This window comes from Erpetoichthys calabaricus, chromosome 15 (genome assembly GCF_900747795.2).
Source record: "Erpetoichthys calabaricus chromosome 15, fErpCal1.3, whole genome shotgun sequence".
Classification (NCBI taxonomy): Eukaryota; Metazoa; Chordata; class Cladistia; order Polypteriformes; family Polypteridae; genus Erpetoichthys; species Erpetoichthys calabaricus.
The window spans coordinates 16,514,771-16,533,898 of NC_041408.2; the positions used below are offsets into that span (position 1 = coordinate 16,514,771).

The 19,128-nt window shown below is 42.1% G+C and overlaps 1 protein-coding gene across 1 annotated transcript in view; it reads right to left on the reverse strand.

The window, feature by feature from the left end:
- Positions 1 to 19,128, reverse strand: part of lrpprc (leucine-rich pentatricopeptide repeat containing) — a 110,638-nt gene that overhangs the window by 14,813 nt on the left and 76,697 nt on the right. Inside the window, exons 26-32 of the mRNA XM_028820834.2 lie at positions 13,987 to 14,055; positions 13,787 to 13,877; positions 13,114 to 13,256; positions 12,165 to 12,315; positions 9,504 to 9,630; positions 8,478 to 8,566; positions 479 to 683 (exon numbers count right to left, since the gene is read on the reverse strand). Coding sequence (XP_028676667.2) covers positions 479 to 683; positions 8,478 to 8,566; positions 9,504 to 9,630; positions 12,165 to 12,315; positions 13,114 to 13,256; positions 13,787 to 13,877; positions 13,987 to 14,055 — 875 coding nt within the window. The remainder of the gene's footprint in view (positions 1 to 478; positions 684 to 8,477; positions 8,567 to 9,503; positions 9,631 to 12,164; positions 12,316 to 13,113; positions 13,257 to 13,786; positions 13,878 to 13,986; positions 14,056 to 19,128) is intronic.

Sequence of the window (19,128 nt, forward strand, 5' to 3'; positions counted from 1 at the left end):
TCATCACCATTATTCATGGTGGCTCCATAATCCGTACTAACCCCTACTCTCTCTTCTGTTCTTTTTCCGGTTTTCTGTGGTGGTGACCTGCGCCACCACCACCTGATCAAAGCACCGTGATGTCCCTGCACTGATGATTAAAGGCCAGAAGTCCACACTACTGTCATCATCAAATTCTTCCATGAGAACCCTGAATATAATGAGGACTGATTGAGGTCTTTGATGTTAAGTAGAACGCCTAGAGGGGGCTGGGTGGTCTCGTGGCCTGGAACCCCTGCAGATTGCATTTTTTTTGTTTTTTTCTGTCCTCCCTTACTTTTATTCTGTTAATTAGTGTTCCCTAATTGTAATCATTTACTGTATTTTGTCTTTTTTTCTCTTTCTTCATCACTTTGAGCTCCATTGTTTGTATGAAAATGTGCTCTAGAAATAAATGTTGTTATTGTTACAGAGAGACTAAGTGGGGATGTTCACCTACTTGTAGATGTGTGCCAGCGCAGTGTTGTTGATATACAGCATACGTGACAATTTAATATGCTGTGCCAGTTTCTCCATCAGGCCCTCCACCTCCTGGATTCCTTCAACATCACCAGCTTTTCCAAGGCCCTGCACCAGCCGGGTAATAGCCATCTGTGTGGGCACCCGCTCAGCTTGTAGAATCGACTTCAAGGTGTTGACGGCATCTGCAACAAAAGAGAGAAATAGACTGCATTCAGTGGACTGGGAATGATGCCTGGAGTGAAAAAATGTTCTTTTGTCAAGTAGGCAGCCTCTTGTAAAATATTTCACACCTCAGAGATGGAGGGCAGTTAGGACAACAGTAGACACCACGTGAAACAGAAAGTCTGGCCCTCTGGAATCTTTAATAATGACCTCTGGGTGAAGCTTACATAGACCCCAAAGTGCCCTCTTCTCAATGACATTGCTGCTTGTTCTGTTTGCTTTCTAAGTAGGCAGTGACACGTCATTTTGTGCTGTACCTAACCTGAATCTGTGCTTGGCCAGCATGCGGCCTTCTTTTATTATTGTTATTAACAACTTTGCATAAAGCTTATGCTTTGTAATGCAGCTTACTATGTCAGAGAGCAAGAGGAACATAAAACTAAACATTCATCTTCTTGCATAAAACCTCAAGGTAATAAAATGCTGGGCAACAAAGCAAGACTGCTGGCATCCAGTCAGATGATGCCACAGAAACTGACAGACTTTGTTGTGACTGGCACGACACAACCAAATGTCACCTGCTGCTGCGGCTGCGCAGATCTGTAGCAATCAATAGAGACACTTCAGACAATCTCAATTCTTGTACGTATGTTTTAAATTAAACTGCGATGTGATTAATGCCATCACCTGGGGGCAGGTTACAAGGTAAAGCTGTGTTCCAGTTTAATGAATGGGACCCCATGTGTATCCCGACCAAAGAGAAAGTAGATGGCAGCCATTGTAACAGACATTCCAGTTTATGAGAGTGCATTACATGGCCACAGTATGGCACCATGACCAACGTTCAGCGCAGGCCTCACGTACATCGTCTAGATGTCTAGGCCAGACCAGAAAGGGAACTGCTGGAGAAGTGGCATCTATGTACAGTGCCTACTGCAAGTATTCAGACCCCTTCAAAATTGACACATTCACTCAGGTTGCAGCCTCGGGATAAAACCATTTATTAGATTCAATTTTTTTCCATCATCAAGCAACACTTAAGACTCGAGAATGACAAAGCAAAAAGAAGATTTGAAACGTTTTTACAAATTTATTAAAAATAAAAAAACGAAATCTCACATTGCTACAAGTATCTAGACCCTTTGCTCAGTACTTTATTGAAGCACCTTTGGTAGGAGTCTGGAGTTTTCCTGGGCCTGACCTGACAAGCCATCCAACACCTAGATTTGGGGATTTTCTGACATTTGTTCTCTGCAAGTCCTCACAAGCTTTGCGAGTTTGCATAGAGGCCATCCGTGGACAGCTATTTTCTGATCACTCCAGAGATGTTCAGTTGAGCTGAAGTCCAGGCTCTGACTGGGTCACTCAAGAACATGCCCAGAGTGGTCCCTAAGTCACTCCCGTGTCGTCTTTCTTTTGTGCTTAGGGTCTCTGTCCTGTTCAAAGATGTACCTTCAGCCCATTCTGAGGTCCACAGCCCTCTAGAGCAGGTTTTCATTAAGGATATCTCTGTGCTTTGTTCCACTCAGCTTTCCCTCAACCTTGTCTAGTCTGCCAGTTCATGCTGCTGAAAAACCATCTTTCGTGATGCTGCCAACACCATGCTTCACTGTTGGAGTGATACTGAGTAGATGATCGTCCAGACATGACACTTTGAACTGCTTGGCCTCAATTCTATCTCACTTTCATCAGACCACAGAATCTTGCTTCTCACAGTCTGAGAATCCTTTAGGTTACCTTTCTGCAAACTCCCAGCTGGCTATCATGAATCGCTTGACCACTCTGCCCAAATTAGTGGAGTATTGCAGTGATGGTGGTCTTTCTTGAAGTTTCTCCCATCTCCACAAGGTGGCCCATCAGGTTCTTAATCACCTCTACTGCCATGGCTGCTCACTATGAACCAGATGGCCAGCTCTAAAAAGAGTTCTGGTTGTTCCAAACCTCTTCCATTTAAGAATTATGGAGGCCACTGCACGTGCGAACATTCAGTACTGCAGACATTTTTTGTAGCTTTCCCTTATCTGTAGCCCATCACAGTCCTGTCACTAAGCTCTACGTTCCTTTGACCTCATGGCCTTAGAACCTTCCATTGAAAGACATGTGCCCTTCTAATCATGTACAATCAATTAAACAGACCACATCTGTATTACAAAAAAGGTGCAGAAACATCTCAAACATCTCATCAAAAGAAGAGATGAACCCCAGCCTCACTGGGTCACATGTTTTGGGCCTGCGCCAAATTAACATCATTTTGGATCAAAATTTTTAAGTGCCTTTCAGACAGCTTTGGTGTCACAATCCCTCCTAATCCACTAACAGCTGTGTTTAAGGTTGTTCCAGATGGGTTTAAAGTGGAGAAGGACAAACAAACTGTGATTGCCTTCACTACACTTTTGGCATGCAGACTTATTTTGCTAAACTGGAAGAATCCTAACTCTCCTCTTCTAAGTCAGTGGGTAACTGATGTTTTATACTATTTGAAATTGGAAAAAATCAAATATTCAGTTAGAGGTACAGAATTTTTTGAAAACCTGGCAGGATCTAATCAATAAAATTTTAGAATAAACTCTTAAAGCACTGAGGAAGCAACTATCTCCACATTTCTTTTTCTTCTCCATTCATCTCTACTGGCCTATTAAACTCGTCACTTTAGGTGTGTCGACAAGCCTTAAGGTTTACCCCGTTGGCCATACTCTCTCTCTCTCTCTCTCTCTCAGGGGTGGGGGGCGACTTGTTTTCAATCCTATCTTTTGTAAAAATTGATCAATTTGTATGAATGATTACAATAAAATTAATAAAATAAAAAAAATAAAAAGAGATGAACATGAGCCACACTTCAAGTGTCATGGCAGAGTGTCTGAATACATGTGCTAGTGCCAATATTTCAGTTTTTAATTTTAATAAATATACAAATACTCCAAAGAGCTGGAGGAATTCTGCAGTATTAAGCATTTTTCTTGAGGAGGGGGGAAAAATGAAAAGATTTTGTCATAAGGCTGGAAAACATAAAATGTATAAGAAGAGATGGGATCTGTACACCTTCTGAAAGGACTGTATCTACGTACTTGAGGTCAGTATTACAGGCGCCCATGAAGTTTAGGTATATCATGAACATCATCTTCGGAAATAATTGGACATCTACCAACTTTTGTTACGCAACATCGGCCCACTTTTGATTTTTAACCGTTGTTCTGTAGTTTTTGAGTATGTTGTTGGGTTATTGCACTGCTGGAGGACCCCTGACCCCCACTTAGTTTTCTGACAATGGGTAGCATATCCCGCTCTAAACTTCCCTGGTAATCCTTCAATTTCATGATTCCGTTAATAACTTCAATGTCTCTGACCCAAAATGTTATCAAACCTACACAAGATTTAACTACCGTAGGCCACAGTGTGCTTTTCTTTATGAGCTTCACTTCACGGCCTACACACAAATCCCTGGTCTGCACTGCCTTGTATTCATCATTCCACAGCTCACTTTCCCAAACAAATGTTGGTTTCTGAAGGCAGGCTTTGACAGAGTAGTCAGGCTTTTCTATAGTTGCCTTTTAAACGTTGGGGGCTCCTTTGGACTCTCTCAAGTTTACTGTGCAGCCTGTGGTGCAGTTTGAAAGCATCACTCCAGACAGCTCAAGGTCAGCTTTAAGCTCTTTAGATTTACAGTGGGTACAGAAAGTATTCAGACCCCCTTCAATTTTTCACTCTTTGTCATATTGCAGCCATTTGCTAAAATGATTTAAATTAATTTTTTTCCTCATTAATGTACACACAGCACCCCATATTGAGAGACAAAAAAAAGAATTTTTGAAATTGTTGCAGATTTATTAAAAAAGTAAAACTGAAATATCACATGGTCCTAAGTATTCAGACCCTTTGCTCAGTATTTAGTAGAAGCTCCCTTTTGAGCTAATACAGCCATGAGTCTTCTTAGGAAAGATGCAACAAGTTTTTCACACCTGGATTTGGGGATCCTCTGCCATTCCTCCTTGCAGATCCTCTCCAGTTCTGTCAGGTTGGATGGTAAACGTTGGTGGACAGCCATTTTTAGGTCTCTCCAGAGATGCTCAATTGGGTTTAAGTCAGGGCTCTGGCTGGGCCATTCAAGAACAGTCACAGAGTTGTTGTGAAGCCACTCCGTTATTTTAGCTGTGTGCTTAGGGTCATTGTCTTGTTGGAAGGTAAACCTTCGGCCCAGTCTGAGGTCCTTAGCACTCTGGAGAAGGTTTTTGTCCAGGATATCCCTGTACTTGGCCGCATTCATCTTTCCCTCGATTGCAACCAGTCGTCCTGTCCCTGCAGCTGAAAAACACCCCCACAGCATGATGCTGCCACCGCCATGCTTCACTGTGGGGACTGTATTGGACAAGTGATGAGCAGTGCCTGGTTGTCTCCACACATACCGCTTAGAATTAAGGCCAAAAAGTTCTATCTTGGTCTCATCAGACCAGAGAATCTTATTTCTCACCATCTCAGAGTCCTTCAGGTGTCTTTTAGCAAACTCCATGCGGGCTGTCATGTGTCTTGCACTGAGGAGAGGCTTCCGACAGGCCACTCTGCCATAAAGCCCTGACTGGTGGAGGGCTGCAGTGATGGTTGACTTTCTACAACTTTCTCCCATCTCCTGACTGCATCTCTGGAGCTCAGCCAAAGTGATCTTTGGGTTCTTCTTTACCTCTCTCACCAAGGCTCTTCTCCCCCGGTAGCTCAGCTTGGCCGGACGGCCAGCTCTAGGAAGGGTTCTGGTCGTCCCAAACGTCTTCCATTTAAGGATTATGGAGGCCACTGTACTCTTGGGAACCTTAAGTGCAGCAGAAATGTTTTTGTAACCTTGGCCAGATCTGTGCCTTGCCACAATTCTGTCTCTGAGCTCTTCAGGCAGTTCCTTTGACCTCATGATTCTCATTTGCTCTGACATGCATTGTGAGCTGTAAGGTCTTATATAGACAGGTGTGTGGCTTTCCTAATCAAGTCCAATCAGTATAATCAAACACAGCTGGACTCAAATGAAGGTGATCTCAAGGATGATCAGAAGAAATGGAAAGCACCGGAGTTAAATATATGAGTGTCACAGCAAAGGGTCTGAATACTTAGGACCATGTGATATTTCAGTTTTTCTTTTTTAATAAATCTGCAACAATTTCAAAAATTCTTTTTTTTGTCTGTCAATATGGGGTGCTGTGTGTACATTAATGAGGAAAAAAAGTAAATGATTTTAGCAAATGGCTGCAATATAACAAAGAGTGAAAAATTGAAGGGGGTCTGAATACTTTCCGTACCCACTGTATTAAATGGTGTATCTTTCAACAGTTTTCATCAACCTTTGAATTCTCCTTTGATCAATTGTCCTCTTGTCCTGTGAGATTTTTGACAGTTCTGTGAACAGCAAGTGACATGGTGAACTGTGGAAGCAGGAATACCACAGACACCGGAGATGTCCCTGTCCCCCTTTTATGCTTGGTGATAACAGTTATTTCTGATGGTCTCCATATAGCTCTTATCCTTCAGCACTACAAATACATTGGTTAATTCATGTCATTAGAGTAGTGGTAATTTAATGCAAGCGAGTCTAATCTCACTGCAATGAGAAACTTGTGCCAATAATTGTGTCATGGCTGCTATGTATCAAATAAATTACTCCAGGATTTACTGTACACCAGGGGTGTCGAACTCCAGGCCTGGAGGGCCGCAGTGGCTGCAGGTTTTCATTCCAACCCTTTTCCTAATCAGTGACCAGTTTTCACTGCTAATTAATTTCTTTTCCCTTCAGTTTAATAGTCTTGTCTTTAAGGACTCAGTCCTCTGAATTAATTCATACTTCATTAAATGACAGCCAAACGGAAATGAGACGTGAAACGAGTCAACAGATGACCAGCTAAATTGGGTCTTCAAATTCCAACCAGTTTCTTAATGAGAAGCCAAGTCTCGCTGTTAATTAAGCCCGTTATTTAATTCCATGGCTTGTCGCTGCTCTCGTTCCGCCACAGCAGACTGTTGATTTTCTGTTTTTTCTAAGACCACCATCAAAATGTTTTGGTGACCTGAGAGATCAACCTTACTGAGACCTTCACTTTTCTTTATTTTCAGATATTGTGTGATGGGCACAGGTTGTGTGGCGGCTCGTTTTGTTTCTCATTATTGTTTGGCAGCTAATTAAGGAAAACGAAACAACAAAGGGGTCTGATTCACGTCAATTAAAATGAAGTCAAAACGAGTTAATCGGCAGCAAAAACTAGTCACTAATGAAGAAGATGGTCAGAATGAAAACCGGCAGCCACTGCGGCCCTCCAGGACCGAAGTTTGACATCCATGCCGTACACCAGGGGTGGGCAGTGTCGGTCCTGGAGGGCCGCAGTGACTGCAGGTTTTTGTTCCAACCCCGTTTCTTAATGAGAAGTCAATTATTGCTGATGAAGAAGCACTTACTGCTTAAGTGACATTTTGATGCTTCATTTTAGTGGTCTCGCTTGTTAAGGTTCCCCCACTCTTAACTGCTTATTTCAATCTTAAACCACTGCATTCAGTGTTTTAATGGCTCCTGATTAGCAATAAAATGTAAATGACAAAGCAGCCAGCAGTTCTCCATCTTGCTTGTTTCCATTTACATCTCTGTTGTGTGTTCATCATGCACTGCGTGTTTCAATAAAACACTTAATACAAAAAGGTGACAGACTGAAGATTATCTGGATTTGGATGATATCCTCGGAGAGGAAAAAATCTACGATATAAGAACCTTACATTGCGCAGACTAACAAGCCATAATATTAAATATTGGCTGAGATTGGCAAGGATTGGTTTCTAATTAAGCAATTGGGTTGGAATGAAGGGCGGCACGGTGGCGCAGTGTGTAGTGCTGCTGCCTCGCAGTAAGGAGACCTTGGGTTCGCTTCCCAGGTTCTCCCTGCGTGGAGTCTGCATGTTCTCCCCCTTGTCTGCGTTGGTTTCCTCCTAAAGTCCAAAGACATGCAGGTTAGGTGCATTGGCGATCCTAAATTGTCCCGTGTGTGTGTGTGTTTGCGTGCCCTGCCCTGTGTTGGCTGGGATTGGCTCCAGCAGACCCCCCATGACCCTGTAGTTAGGATACAGCAGGTTGGATGATGAAAACCTGCAGCCACTGCGACCCTCCAGGACTGACATTGCCCACCCCTGCTGTACACGACAGGACTAAATGCAAGGGGGCCAATTAAAATGACCACATATACAGCGAAGAGTGTCCCAAAGCATGCCTTCCCAATATCTGTGCTCAATCAAGCTTTAAACCTGAACACTTTGGCAAGGAGAGCAGGGCAAGGATTAAAACACATTGAAACAACAATAATGGTCGCCATCTCCAGCACAGACCCCTCGGCCAGCCTTACTCAAAGTATACTTTATTCCCACTGAACTATAATGAAGGACCACAGGAGCTCTCCATTTGATTGATGACACCACTCATTTGACATGGTAGAGTGGGATGCAGCGGTCAGTCAGCTGGACCTTACTTCCTCGTGCAAACCAAGAAATGAAGCTTGTTGTGGACAGATTTTAAAATTCTTGCTTTGTTTTAAATTAATAACAAAAAAAGCAAGCAAGCCAGATGTTAGCTGTGTTTAATGGAATGGAAACTGGACTAAGTGGCCACATGACAAGCACATTCATATTCAAGCTGATATTATTAATGCATGTACAGTAATTTATGTCTCGCAGCTCCTACAAAAGCCTCTTGATAAGCAGGTAATTTGCTAAATGGACTCCTTTATCCAAGCGCGTGAAGGGCGTTGCGCGCTGAAATCTGCAGAGGCATTAAAATGACGTAAAGGTCAGCGGCGGTGACATACCTTTCAGGTGGCCCCGCCTCCCCTGTGTGATGAGCAGAAGGCTGTTGGCGGCGTCACTCAGCGTAAAGCCTTTGATTCGGGTACAGGCACTGAAAGGAAGAAGAATTACTGACATGCATCTGATATGATAATAAACGGTTGAGGAGTGAGGTGACATTAGAGGAGGAGAGAAACTAAAATAAAGGAGTGAGGCTCCAGAGGAAGGGGGGAAAAAAAAGAAGAAGGCAGACCCCTATAATCCCCCCCCCCAAACCAAACGCCTAATGCAGGGAAGAAAGCCTTTGTTTGGCCCTTTCAGCAACAGATTGTTTTTGTAATTGGACTTACTTTCTCAAGTGACAGATCAGAGAGTGGGAGAGAACATTAGATTGATCTTGTTTTAATTCTCTGCTAATATGAACCCCACTGAAGTGTGCTTCTGGCACGTTTTATTTACTCTGAATGGCAGCCTCCCCAGATGACAAGGCCATCAGCAGCAAGTTCACACGTCAAGTTTTTCAAGATGCACAGTTTCTGCTGCACACTGCCCTTTTGGGGGAACAGAGTAACAGACGGAATTACAACAAGAGCAGAGCCGTGTAACGGGGGGCTGGTGTTGGGCAGCTAATCCTTTATTACGGGACGGGGGGGGGGGGGGGGGGGGGGGGGGGTTGTGGCGTATGAGTAGTCCTGCTAGAGCTTGGTCAGTGAAAACATCTCTGATCAGAAAGACAGCACTCTAGTCCTCTTAATCTCCACATAAGCTCCTCACTGCTCACTTCTGATGCCCATCTGGCGACAGCTCCTTAAGTCATCCATCCAGATGTGCAATGTGAGAATCACCCGTTTGGTCCGACCTTGTCAGTGATTAAAGCAACGCACAGATGAGACAAATTAAAAACAGAAGCAACACAATCAATAGTGGCCGCTGACTAGGACTGAAAAGGTACAGTGTGTTCCACTGGCGGCCCTCCCTTCCTACCCTTCTCATTTCACTGACAGCTCTCGTATATTCTGGGGTTTCAAAGTACAAGCTACCACACTTACATGTCTTTAACCTTCATAGCGTCTTCCAGATTGCTCTCTGCCAGAAGAGACTTCAGGAGGATGTTGTAAGCAGCAGAGCTAAGAGTGATACCTTTGTCTTCTGCTTCTAATAGTATAGTGTAGGCATCTATGAAAGAAAGAGATTTTTAAACCCTGGCCAAATTTTTACCAAAAAAAAAAAAAATCACACTAATTTGCACCCGTTTGATAGTGCTCTGAAGACGTTAAATGGCCACAAAACTTAAGATGTCCAAACATGACTATGGAATAAAATCCTATACAGTGAACCCTCGTTTATGGGGCGGAGTGGTGGCTCTGAGGCTAGGGATCTGCACTGGCAATCGGAAGGGACTCTGCTCTGTTGGGCCCTTAAGCAAGGTCCTTAACCTGCAATTGCTAAGCGCTTTGAGTAGTGAGAAAAGCGCTATATAAATGTAAAAAATTAATTAAAAAAAAAAATTATTATCACGGTTAATCCGTTCCAGACTCTACCGCGATAAATGAATTTTCGCGAAGTAGGATTTTTTATTTATAAATCGAATATTTTCACAGTTAGAGTACAGTAATCCCTCCTCCATCGCGGGGGTTGTGTTCCAGAGCCACCCGCGGAATAAGAAAATCCGCGAAGTAGAAACCATATGTTTATATGGTTATTTTTATATTGTCATGCTTGGGTCACAGATTTGCGCACAAACACAGGAGGTTGTAGAGAGACAGGAACATTATTCAAACACTGCAAACAAACATTTGTCTCTTTTTCAAAAGTTTAAACTGTGCTCCATGACAAGACAGAGATGACAGTTCAGTCTCACAATTAAAAGAATGCAAACATATCTTCCTCTTCAAAGGAGTGCGCATCAGGAGCAGTGACTGTCACAGAGATAGAGAAAAAAGCAAACAGATCAATAGGGCTGGTTTTCTTTTAAGTATGCGAAGCACCGCGGCACAAAGCTGTTGAAGGCGGCAGCTCACACCCCCTCCGTCAGGAGGAGAGAGAGAGAAAGAAGAGGAAAAAGAGAGAAGAAAGAGAGAGAGAAGAGAGGGAGAAGAGAAGAAAGGAGAAAGGAGAGAGAGGGAAGAGAGAGGAGAGAGAGAAGAGAGAGAGAGAAGAGAGAGAGAGAAGAGAGAGAGAGAAGAGAAGAGAGAGAGAGAGAGAGAGAGAGAGATGAGAGAGAGAGAGAGTATGTTTTTCAATCAAAAAATCAATATGTGCCCTTCGAGCTTTTAAAGTATGCGAAGCACCTTGCAGCAATGTCGTTTCAGGAAGCAGCTGCACAAAAGATCACAACGTGAAGATAATCCTTTCAGCATTTTTACACGAGCGTCCCGTATCGTCTAGGTGTGCGAACAGCCCCCCTGCTCAATCCCCCTATGTCAGGATCAGAGAAAGTCAGCACAAGAGAGAGAGACAGAGAAAGTAAGCTGGGTAGCTTCTCAGCCCATCTGCCAATAGCGTCCCTTGTATGAAATCAACTGGGCAAACCAACTGAGGAAGCATGTACCAGAAATTAAAAGACCCATTGTCCACAGAAACCCGCGAAGCAGCGAAAAATCCGCGATATATATTTAAATATGCTTACATATAAAATCCGCGATGGAGTGAAGCCGCGAAAGGTGAAGCGAGATATAGCGAGGGATCACTGTATAGAAAACCTGTTTACGACCTTCTAAATACGTTTTTTTAACATTATTAGAGCCCTCTAGACATGAAATAACACCCTTTAGACACCATTACACTCGTATTACCCAATATATTAGACAAAATAAGAGAAAATAAGACATATTAGATGTTACAAATATCACATTACAGTATTATTATTGTACTGTACATTTAATTACACACACACACAGTTCTTACACACAACCACTAACCTATGAAGGCACGAGCTCAGCAGGAGAGTCTTCAGGTTGTAAGCTGGAGCGCTGATCGCACCCTCAGAGGACACAGACGCCCTTGGGAAAACTCCTGAAACAGCTGACAGTCTACCTTCTCATTGCTCCTCACCCTTCTTACTTGTGCTGTAACGCGCGATAAACCTCTCACACGGTACTCCGCTTACTTAAAAGTATTGTGCAGCGCCTCTCAGCTTTGGAATTGGTTGTTTTGTTTCTCTCTCTCTCTGACTTGTCATGGAGCACGTTTAAACTTTTGAAAAGAGACAAATGTTTGTTTGCAGTGCTTTGAATAAAGTTCTTTTTTTTCTACAACCTCCTGTGTCTCTGTGCAAATCTGTGACCCAAGCGTGACAAGGTGGTGCAGTATCTTCAGCAGGTGCGTCGTTGTCTTCTTCCATTGAAGGAGTACTAGGAGTAGGCAGTGGGTGTCTGGGTGCGCGGCTGAAGAACATCTTGGTAGGCAGTTGCTGGCGCTGTCTTTTCATATGCGCGAGGAGGCTTTTATAGGGTATTGCCATCTTTGTTCATATCCAAGAGTTTCACCTTCTCCTGGATGGTAAGCATCTTCCTCCGACACTTAGTTTCATTGTCAGAAGGCTTAGAAAAAGCAGCACGTTTAGGAGCCATCGTGGGGCTTAGATAAAAGTTCTCAGAAAGTGCATGCATAGTGACGTAAGCGTGTATGAGAAAAAAATCGCGATAGAGTAAAGCAACGAAAGATGAAGCGTGATATAGTGAGGGATCACTGTAATGGTAAATTCTCACCTGCTGTCTTTTTCCTCTTACACAGAGAGATCACACGGCGCTGGAAATCCAGGTGAGATTCTGCTGGAACAGCTGTATGGGAGGAGCGCAGTTTGTGTTCTTTTGTGGTAGATACAACATCTTCAGATACGTTGGCCTCATCATACCAGGTCTATAAAAAGAATCTGATGTCATTACATCAATAAAAAGGTACAGTAAGATTAGCTGCCTATAACAATCTGGATGGAGAGCGGTTTCAGGTTGTCGATGTGAACACCCAGTCAAAGCGAGTAAAATCGGAAAAAGTCCATCGGGTCAAGTCGGAGAAATGATCACACCAACATGTTGCAGAAAGATGAAAAAGAATTTTACCATCAGAAGACTGGAGGTTTTCTTTCTAAGACGGTCTCACTTTAGAACTGGCTCAGATGCGTAATGGACACACTAATGCAGTGGTTCTCAATCTGTGGGGCGGGGCACGAAGTAACAAAAAGGGGGCCGCGAAGATGTGAAAAAAAAGAAAACAAGAATCGAAAATATGAAAAATACATCTATCGAAACCAAAACAAATGAACTTAAACTGCATTCTGATACTAGAAAAATAAATCTAGAGTTCGAGAAATGTCGATAAAAGTCAAGTAAGTATAATAAAATATGCATCTATGATATATCATTAATTAAAAAAAGAACAAATTGGTATTAGTGGGCTCCTTTCAAAAAAACGTTAGGGGGGCGCGATTAAAACTGTTATGAAAACTCGGGTCACAGATACTTAAAAGTTGAGAAACGCTGCACTAATGTTTAAAATGCAGTGTGAGCCCCGTGCGCTGTTGGGACATTTAAGCTTGTGATTACTCCATTGTCTAATTACACAAATGTTAATGGTTCAAAGGATGATAAGGAGCAGGTTGAAGACTATTCTCCCACCCCTTCACCCAATTCTCCCCACTGAGACTAAGAATCGCCATACCTCAGGTACAGTGAAAGGCACCTCTTGGCCCCCACTTTCCAAGATTTCTGCCAGCAGCCTCAGGGTCCGGTCACGGGGAATAATGTTCTCTTCCTGCATCTTTGTCCATGCAACTTCAGCTTTCTTCCAGTCACCATTCTCCACTGGGCATTAAATATTAAACATATATCTCAGAAACACCAGAACAGCAAACTCAACTTCAGTGCCATAAACAAGCAAAAGTAATGCGATCAAAACTGTCTCTCACAACCTCCCAGGTGACCACCATACTGAATCACAATATCAGCCACAGCTCTGGTTTTCTCCACACCAACTACCTTAAACACCCTCAATAATGCAACTCACTGACAACTAAGTATCTGACATGATAACCTGCTAGTCACTGCCCCGCTGAGCCTAACTGACTGACACGACTGTGCATCTCCCAAAATGACCAGGCTCCCATCTTCTTAAAAATTCATATGCCAGTGACCTTTAGCTTTTTCATAAAGACCACGTGGTCATTATTCCCAGCAGAGGTTCTCCCATGAATGATTTGGATGTAACAGCAGACCAAGACTTTTACACATGGATGGTCATACACCACACCCAGTACAAACCAGGCCTCTCACTGGGAGAACCAAAAGTCAACAGTTCTGAGAGGAGATGATTAGCAATGAAGAACCTGACTTACGGTATGAACGCAACAGGTAGTAATACATTTCATCACGGTCGCTCTCAAACAGCTTCTGTGTCATCTCCACCAGCTGTTCCAGGGTATCAACCTGTAAAACAGCAAAACCGAATTCAAGAGGGTCAGCAGGCTGCTAAGCAGCACTTAGACTGACCACTACAACACATACGAAGGTCTTCAGGAGGCAGCCATTTCCTCACCTGATTGGTTGTGATGCATTTCTCTGCAAACCATTGCAATCTTCCCGAACGAGCCCTAAGGCCGGGAGTCTACGGAGAGAAATGTGAAAGAGACAAAAAAGAGTTTTAACAAAACCAGGGCGACATAGGAAATGAGACCACCACAACCTAGTCGACTTCCAAAGCACCACGAAGTGAGACAACCAATGTATTTTTATGTTCTACACACAATTCTGTTATATACAGCATAACATCAAGATTAACGGTAAATACGTCAAACATAAGAATAACATCTTATGACTAAAGGACATACAGAACAGTATTTAAAGTAAATGTCTTCCTACATTTTTTAAATTATTGCTAAGGTGCAAAACATAAAGCCTGATAATAAAACGAATCCACATCTGAAATCATGTTAGAGCCTGGCACATATCTAATGAGAATCGTAATGTCAATCATTTCAAACAGAAGAGGATGCTACGTAACCCACTTTACTTCAGGGTGGGCTAAGCAGTAGTGAATGCACAGGGATTGAGAGAAGAAGATCAAGTCTCAAATCGAATTTCCCAGCAGCATAAATTCCATGACACTTCATGTATGAGGTGCTCCAAATTTCCAGCAAACCTCCACACAGAAGTGCCGACAGCTCATGTTCCGTTATCAGGTAACTTTATATAACAAAGGGCCAAAACTAACAATCCAATGTGGCCAGGACTTTATCCTACATCAAACTGAATTTGGCAGTAAAAACACTGCAGGACAATATTTTACTTGGAATGAATCAAAAGAATGATATCTTGCTGAAAAAGAATGGATGTTGTTGTTCTATTTGTGAGCAAAAATGTGAAATTATAATCTGAATAGCATACATTTTTCCAAAAAAAAAATCTACATAAAGTCCTAATAAGTAATGCCAACTTTTAGTAAGATTTTCACTTTTTTCTTTTGAGGTAGTGTGTATAGACCGTGACATTTTAACACACATATCGGTGGCATTCAAAAAGAGGTCAAATCATGTGCAGGGATGGGATTTGTGTTCAAAAACTTGGGGTCAGAGTGTTGGGGGTTGATGGGGTACCCCTTTAAAGAATCATGTACAACCCATTTTACAACCATCACTGACACTTTACCATTAAATGCAACAGCAACTCGCAACCCAACAGCTCCACGATCCATAGTTTAACCCTTAAACCACCGGAACCGGCTAGTGTCGTTTCCCAGTGCAATTTGCCAGCACGTCGGAGCTGATCAGTCCATGCTGTACATTCGTTGAGCAGTCAGCATGACCACTGCCACCCCCTTAGCGAAGCAGTATCACTGTCACTGGGATTGAGCCGTTGCACTAGACTGGCCTGCTGGCATCAGCGTTTACCTCTGTGTGCTTGCATGCAGCCAGTTCAAGAGCAGTTGGCTTGGTCATTTACTGAATTTCATCAATGGCATCAGTTGCACCTTCTACATACTGTTCCAGTAGTAGTTTTTATAGTTCATTGGCAGTGTGTAAAATGATCAGTGTTGCAGTAATTAAGATGCTCTTTGCATGAAAAAAAAGATGTGTTCCATTAAAATTTCACATTTTCTTAGTGAATTGTGACATTTACTTAAAGTGCAGCAAAAAAGTATTTGGCGTCCAGGGATGCAGTAACCCCCAAGTGTGTGGCAGTTAAAGGGTTAAGAAACCCTGCTATACACACTCCGATCTACCTATACAAAATGTCAGCCGTCCATCCGTGCCCAGGTGTAACGTTGTTCGGCCTCCACAAGAGGTCTGCAGTGTTCTCAAGAGTGAAAAGACGCACAAAGAAAGAAGGACGCAAGGGTTAGCATACAGGTGCTGGTCATAAAATTAGAATATCATGACAAAGTTGATTTATTTCAGTAATTCCATTCAAAAAGTGAAACTTGTATATTAGATTCATTCATTACACACAGACTGATGTATTTCAAATGTTTATTTCTTTTAATGTTGATGATTATAACTGACAACTAATGAAAGTCCCAAATTCAGTATCTCGGAAAATTAGAATATCAATTAAGACCAATGCAAAAAAAGGATTTTTAGAAATGTTGGCCAACTGAAAGGTATGAACATGAAAAGTATGAGCATGTACAGCACTCAATATTTAGTTGGGGCTCCTTTGGCCTGGATTACTGCAGCAATGCGGCGTGGCATGGAGTCGATCAGTCTGTGGCACTGCTCAGGTGTTATGAGAGCCCATGTTGCTCTGATAGTGGCCTTCAGCTCTTCTGAATTGTTGGGTCTGGCATATTGCATCTTCCTCTTCACAATACCCCATAGATTTTCTGTGGGGTTAAGGTCAGGCGAGTTTGCTGGCCAATCAAGAACAGGGATACCATGGTCCTTAAACCAGGTACTGGTAGCTTTGGCACTGTGTGCAGGTGCCAGGTCCTGTTGGAAAATGAAATCTGCATCTCCATAAAGTTCATCAGCAGCAGGAAGCATGAAGTGCTCTAAAACTTCCTGGAAGACTGCTGCGTTGACCTTGGACCTCAGAAAACACAATGGACCAACACCAGCAGATGACATGGCACCCCAAACCATCACTGACTGTGGAAACTTTACACTGGACCTCACACAACGTGGATTCTGTGCCTCTCCTCTCTTTCTCCAGACTCTGGGACCTTGATTTCCAAAGGAAATGCAAAATTTACTTTCATCAGAGAACATAACTTTGGACCACTCAGCAGCAGTCCAAAGGCGAGACGCTTCTGACGCTGTCTCTTGTTCAAGAGTGACTTGACACAAGGAATGCGACAGCTGAAACCATGTCTTGCATACGTCTGTGCCTGGTGGTTCTTGAAGCACTGACTCCAGCTGCAGTCCACTCTTTGTGAATCTCCCCCACATTTTTGAATGGGTTTTGTTTCACAATCCTCTCCAGGGTGCGGTTATCCCTATTGCTTGTACACTTTTTTCTACCACATCTTGTCCTTCCCTTCGCCTCTCTATTAATGTGCTTGGACACAGAGCTCTGTGAACAGCCAGCCTCTTTAGCGATGACCTTTTGTGTCTTGCCCTCCTTGTGCAAGGTGTCAATGGTCGTCTTTTGGACAACTGTCAAGTCAGCAGTCTTCCCTATGATTGTGTAGCCTACAGAACTCGACTGAGAGACCATTTAATGTGTTTTGAGTTAATTAGCTGATTAGAGTGTGGCACCAGGTGTCTTCAATATTGAACCTTTTCACAATATTCTAATTTTCCGAGATACTGAATTTGGGACTTTCATTAGTTGTCAGTTATAATCATCAACATTAAAAGAAATAAACATTTGAAATACGTCAGTCTGTGTGTAATGAATGAGTCTAATATACAAGTTTCACTTTTGAATGGAATTACTGAAATAAATCAACTTTGTCATGATATTCTAATTTTATGACCAGCACCTGTATCTGGTGAAGAGAGGTTCCTTAAAAGCACGACATGATTGAATCAGGCAGACTTACCATTGCACCCATCTTAATAACTCTGTTATATATACATATATATATATATATATATATATATATATACATATATATATATATATATACATATATATATATATATATACATATATATATATATATATACATATATATATATATATATATATATATATATATATATATATATATATATATATATATATATATATATATATACATACATATATATATATATATATTCATTGCATTCGTAGTCTGAGTCTCGACGACCTGAATTGTGTGGGTGGTTACCTACCAGGTAACGCTTGTGGAGGCTTCGTGTCTGACGCTGACGTCCGAGGTTCGATTCCCTGAGAGGGGAGCAGTAGAGTGTGTATATATAAGGTACTGCCATTCCTGAAGTTCAAGTCTGGGCTTCAAAAATAGTAAAAAAAAAAAAAAAAAAAAAAACTGTAACAAACATGTCAGTCTATTGTTCTTTTGAGAAATGAAGGTTGTTTCATGTAACAGATTGCCAAGAAATTCAGACAAAGGTGTGTAATAGAAGAGTGCATACTGGATCTGACCAGGATAGAAAAAGAAGAGGAAGGCCCAGATGCACAAAGAGGTGAAGGACATCAGAGTTTGTAGTTTGAGAAACAAACACTTCACATGTCCGCAGCTGGCCAAATATCAGTGTCATCTCCAATGATAAAAACTCGAGTCAGGGACACTGGCTTCAAAGGGTAAATTTCAAAGAAAAATATGCCTGAAATTGGCAAATAAAAAGAAAAAGATAAAATGAGCAACAATTTTGAGATCAATCAGAAATCCCCTGTTCATTTTCAGTGTTCTTCTGCCCTCTTATTTTCGTTACGGCTGAACACACTAACATTTGGTGTGTGCTATTTAAGGAAGCAGCCAACTGCAGACATGTAAGAAGTTTGTTTCTCAAACTACACAACTCTGATGTACGTATGCTCTCTTGCAGTTGTGCTTCTGGGCTTTCTACCTTTTCCTGTCCTGGTTAGATTCAGTTGTGCAATTCTCTTGAAGATAATTATAGAAACCTTGAATGAAATCTTCAGTTTCTTTGGCAAGCAGGCAACATGGAAGAACCTTCATTCTGCAAAAAAACAAAAGACCAACACGTCTCCTGAGAAAAGTTTTTGTTGGCCACTTTAGAACCCATAATTTTATTTTAGGAACGCCAGTACCTTAAAACCCATGAATTTACTCGCTTTACTGAACAGAATTACAGATTTCAGGCTGTGCCAGCACAACTGCCAATGTTCTTCTAATAACTAATTAGCATTTAAACGTAATTAACTATGGATGAGCTAAGAGAGTCTACCAGTCAGACACTAGAGTAATGGCTGCCGAAGAAAGGACTTTGCAGTCACACATGAATAATAAATGATAAATTAGTCATTTCAACAACTAATAGCCATTTGCAATACAAGTCATGTCTTAACTGTATTTTAGATCAATTTAATTATACCTCAGTATAATTATCAATCAAACAAATGAACGTTTCTGAATTATTCTAAACTTTTGAAAGCTAAGTGTATATACAGGGTGAGCCAAAATGAAGTACCACATTTCTCAAGGTCATTGCACGAGGTAGAGGCAGCCAAGTGGGGTGGGATGGGTGTCCTTTGATAGGCGATCCCTTGTTGTTTTCAGTCTGCCACATGCCTTGGTCTGGTGCACACCGTGTTTTCGCTCTTGAAATGT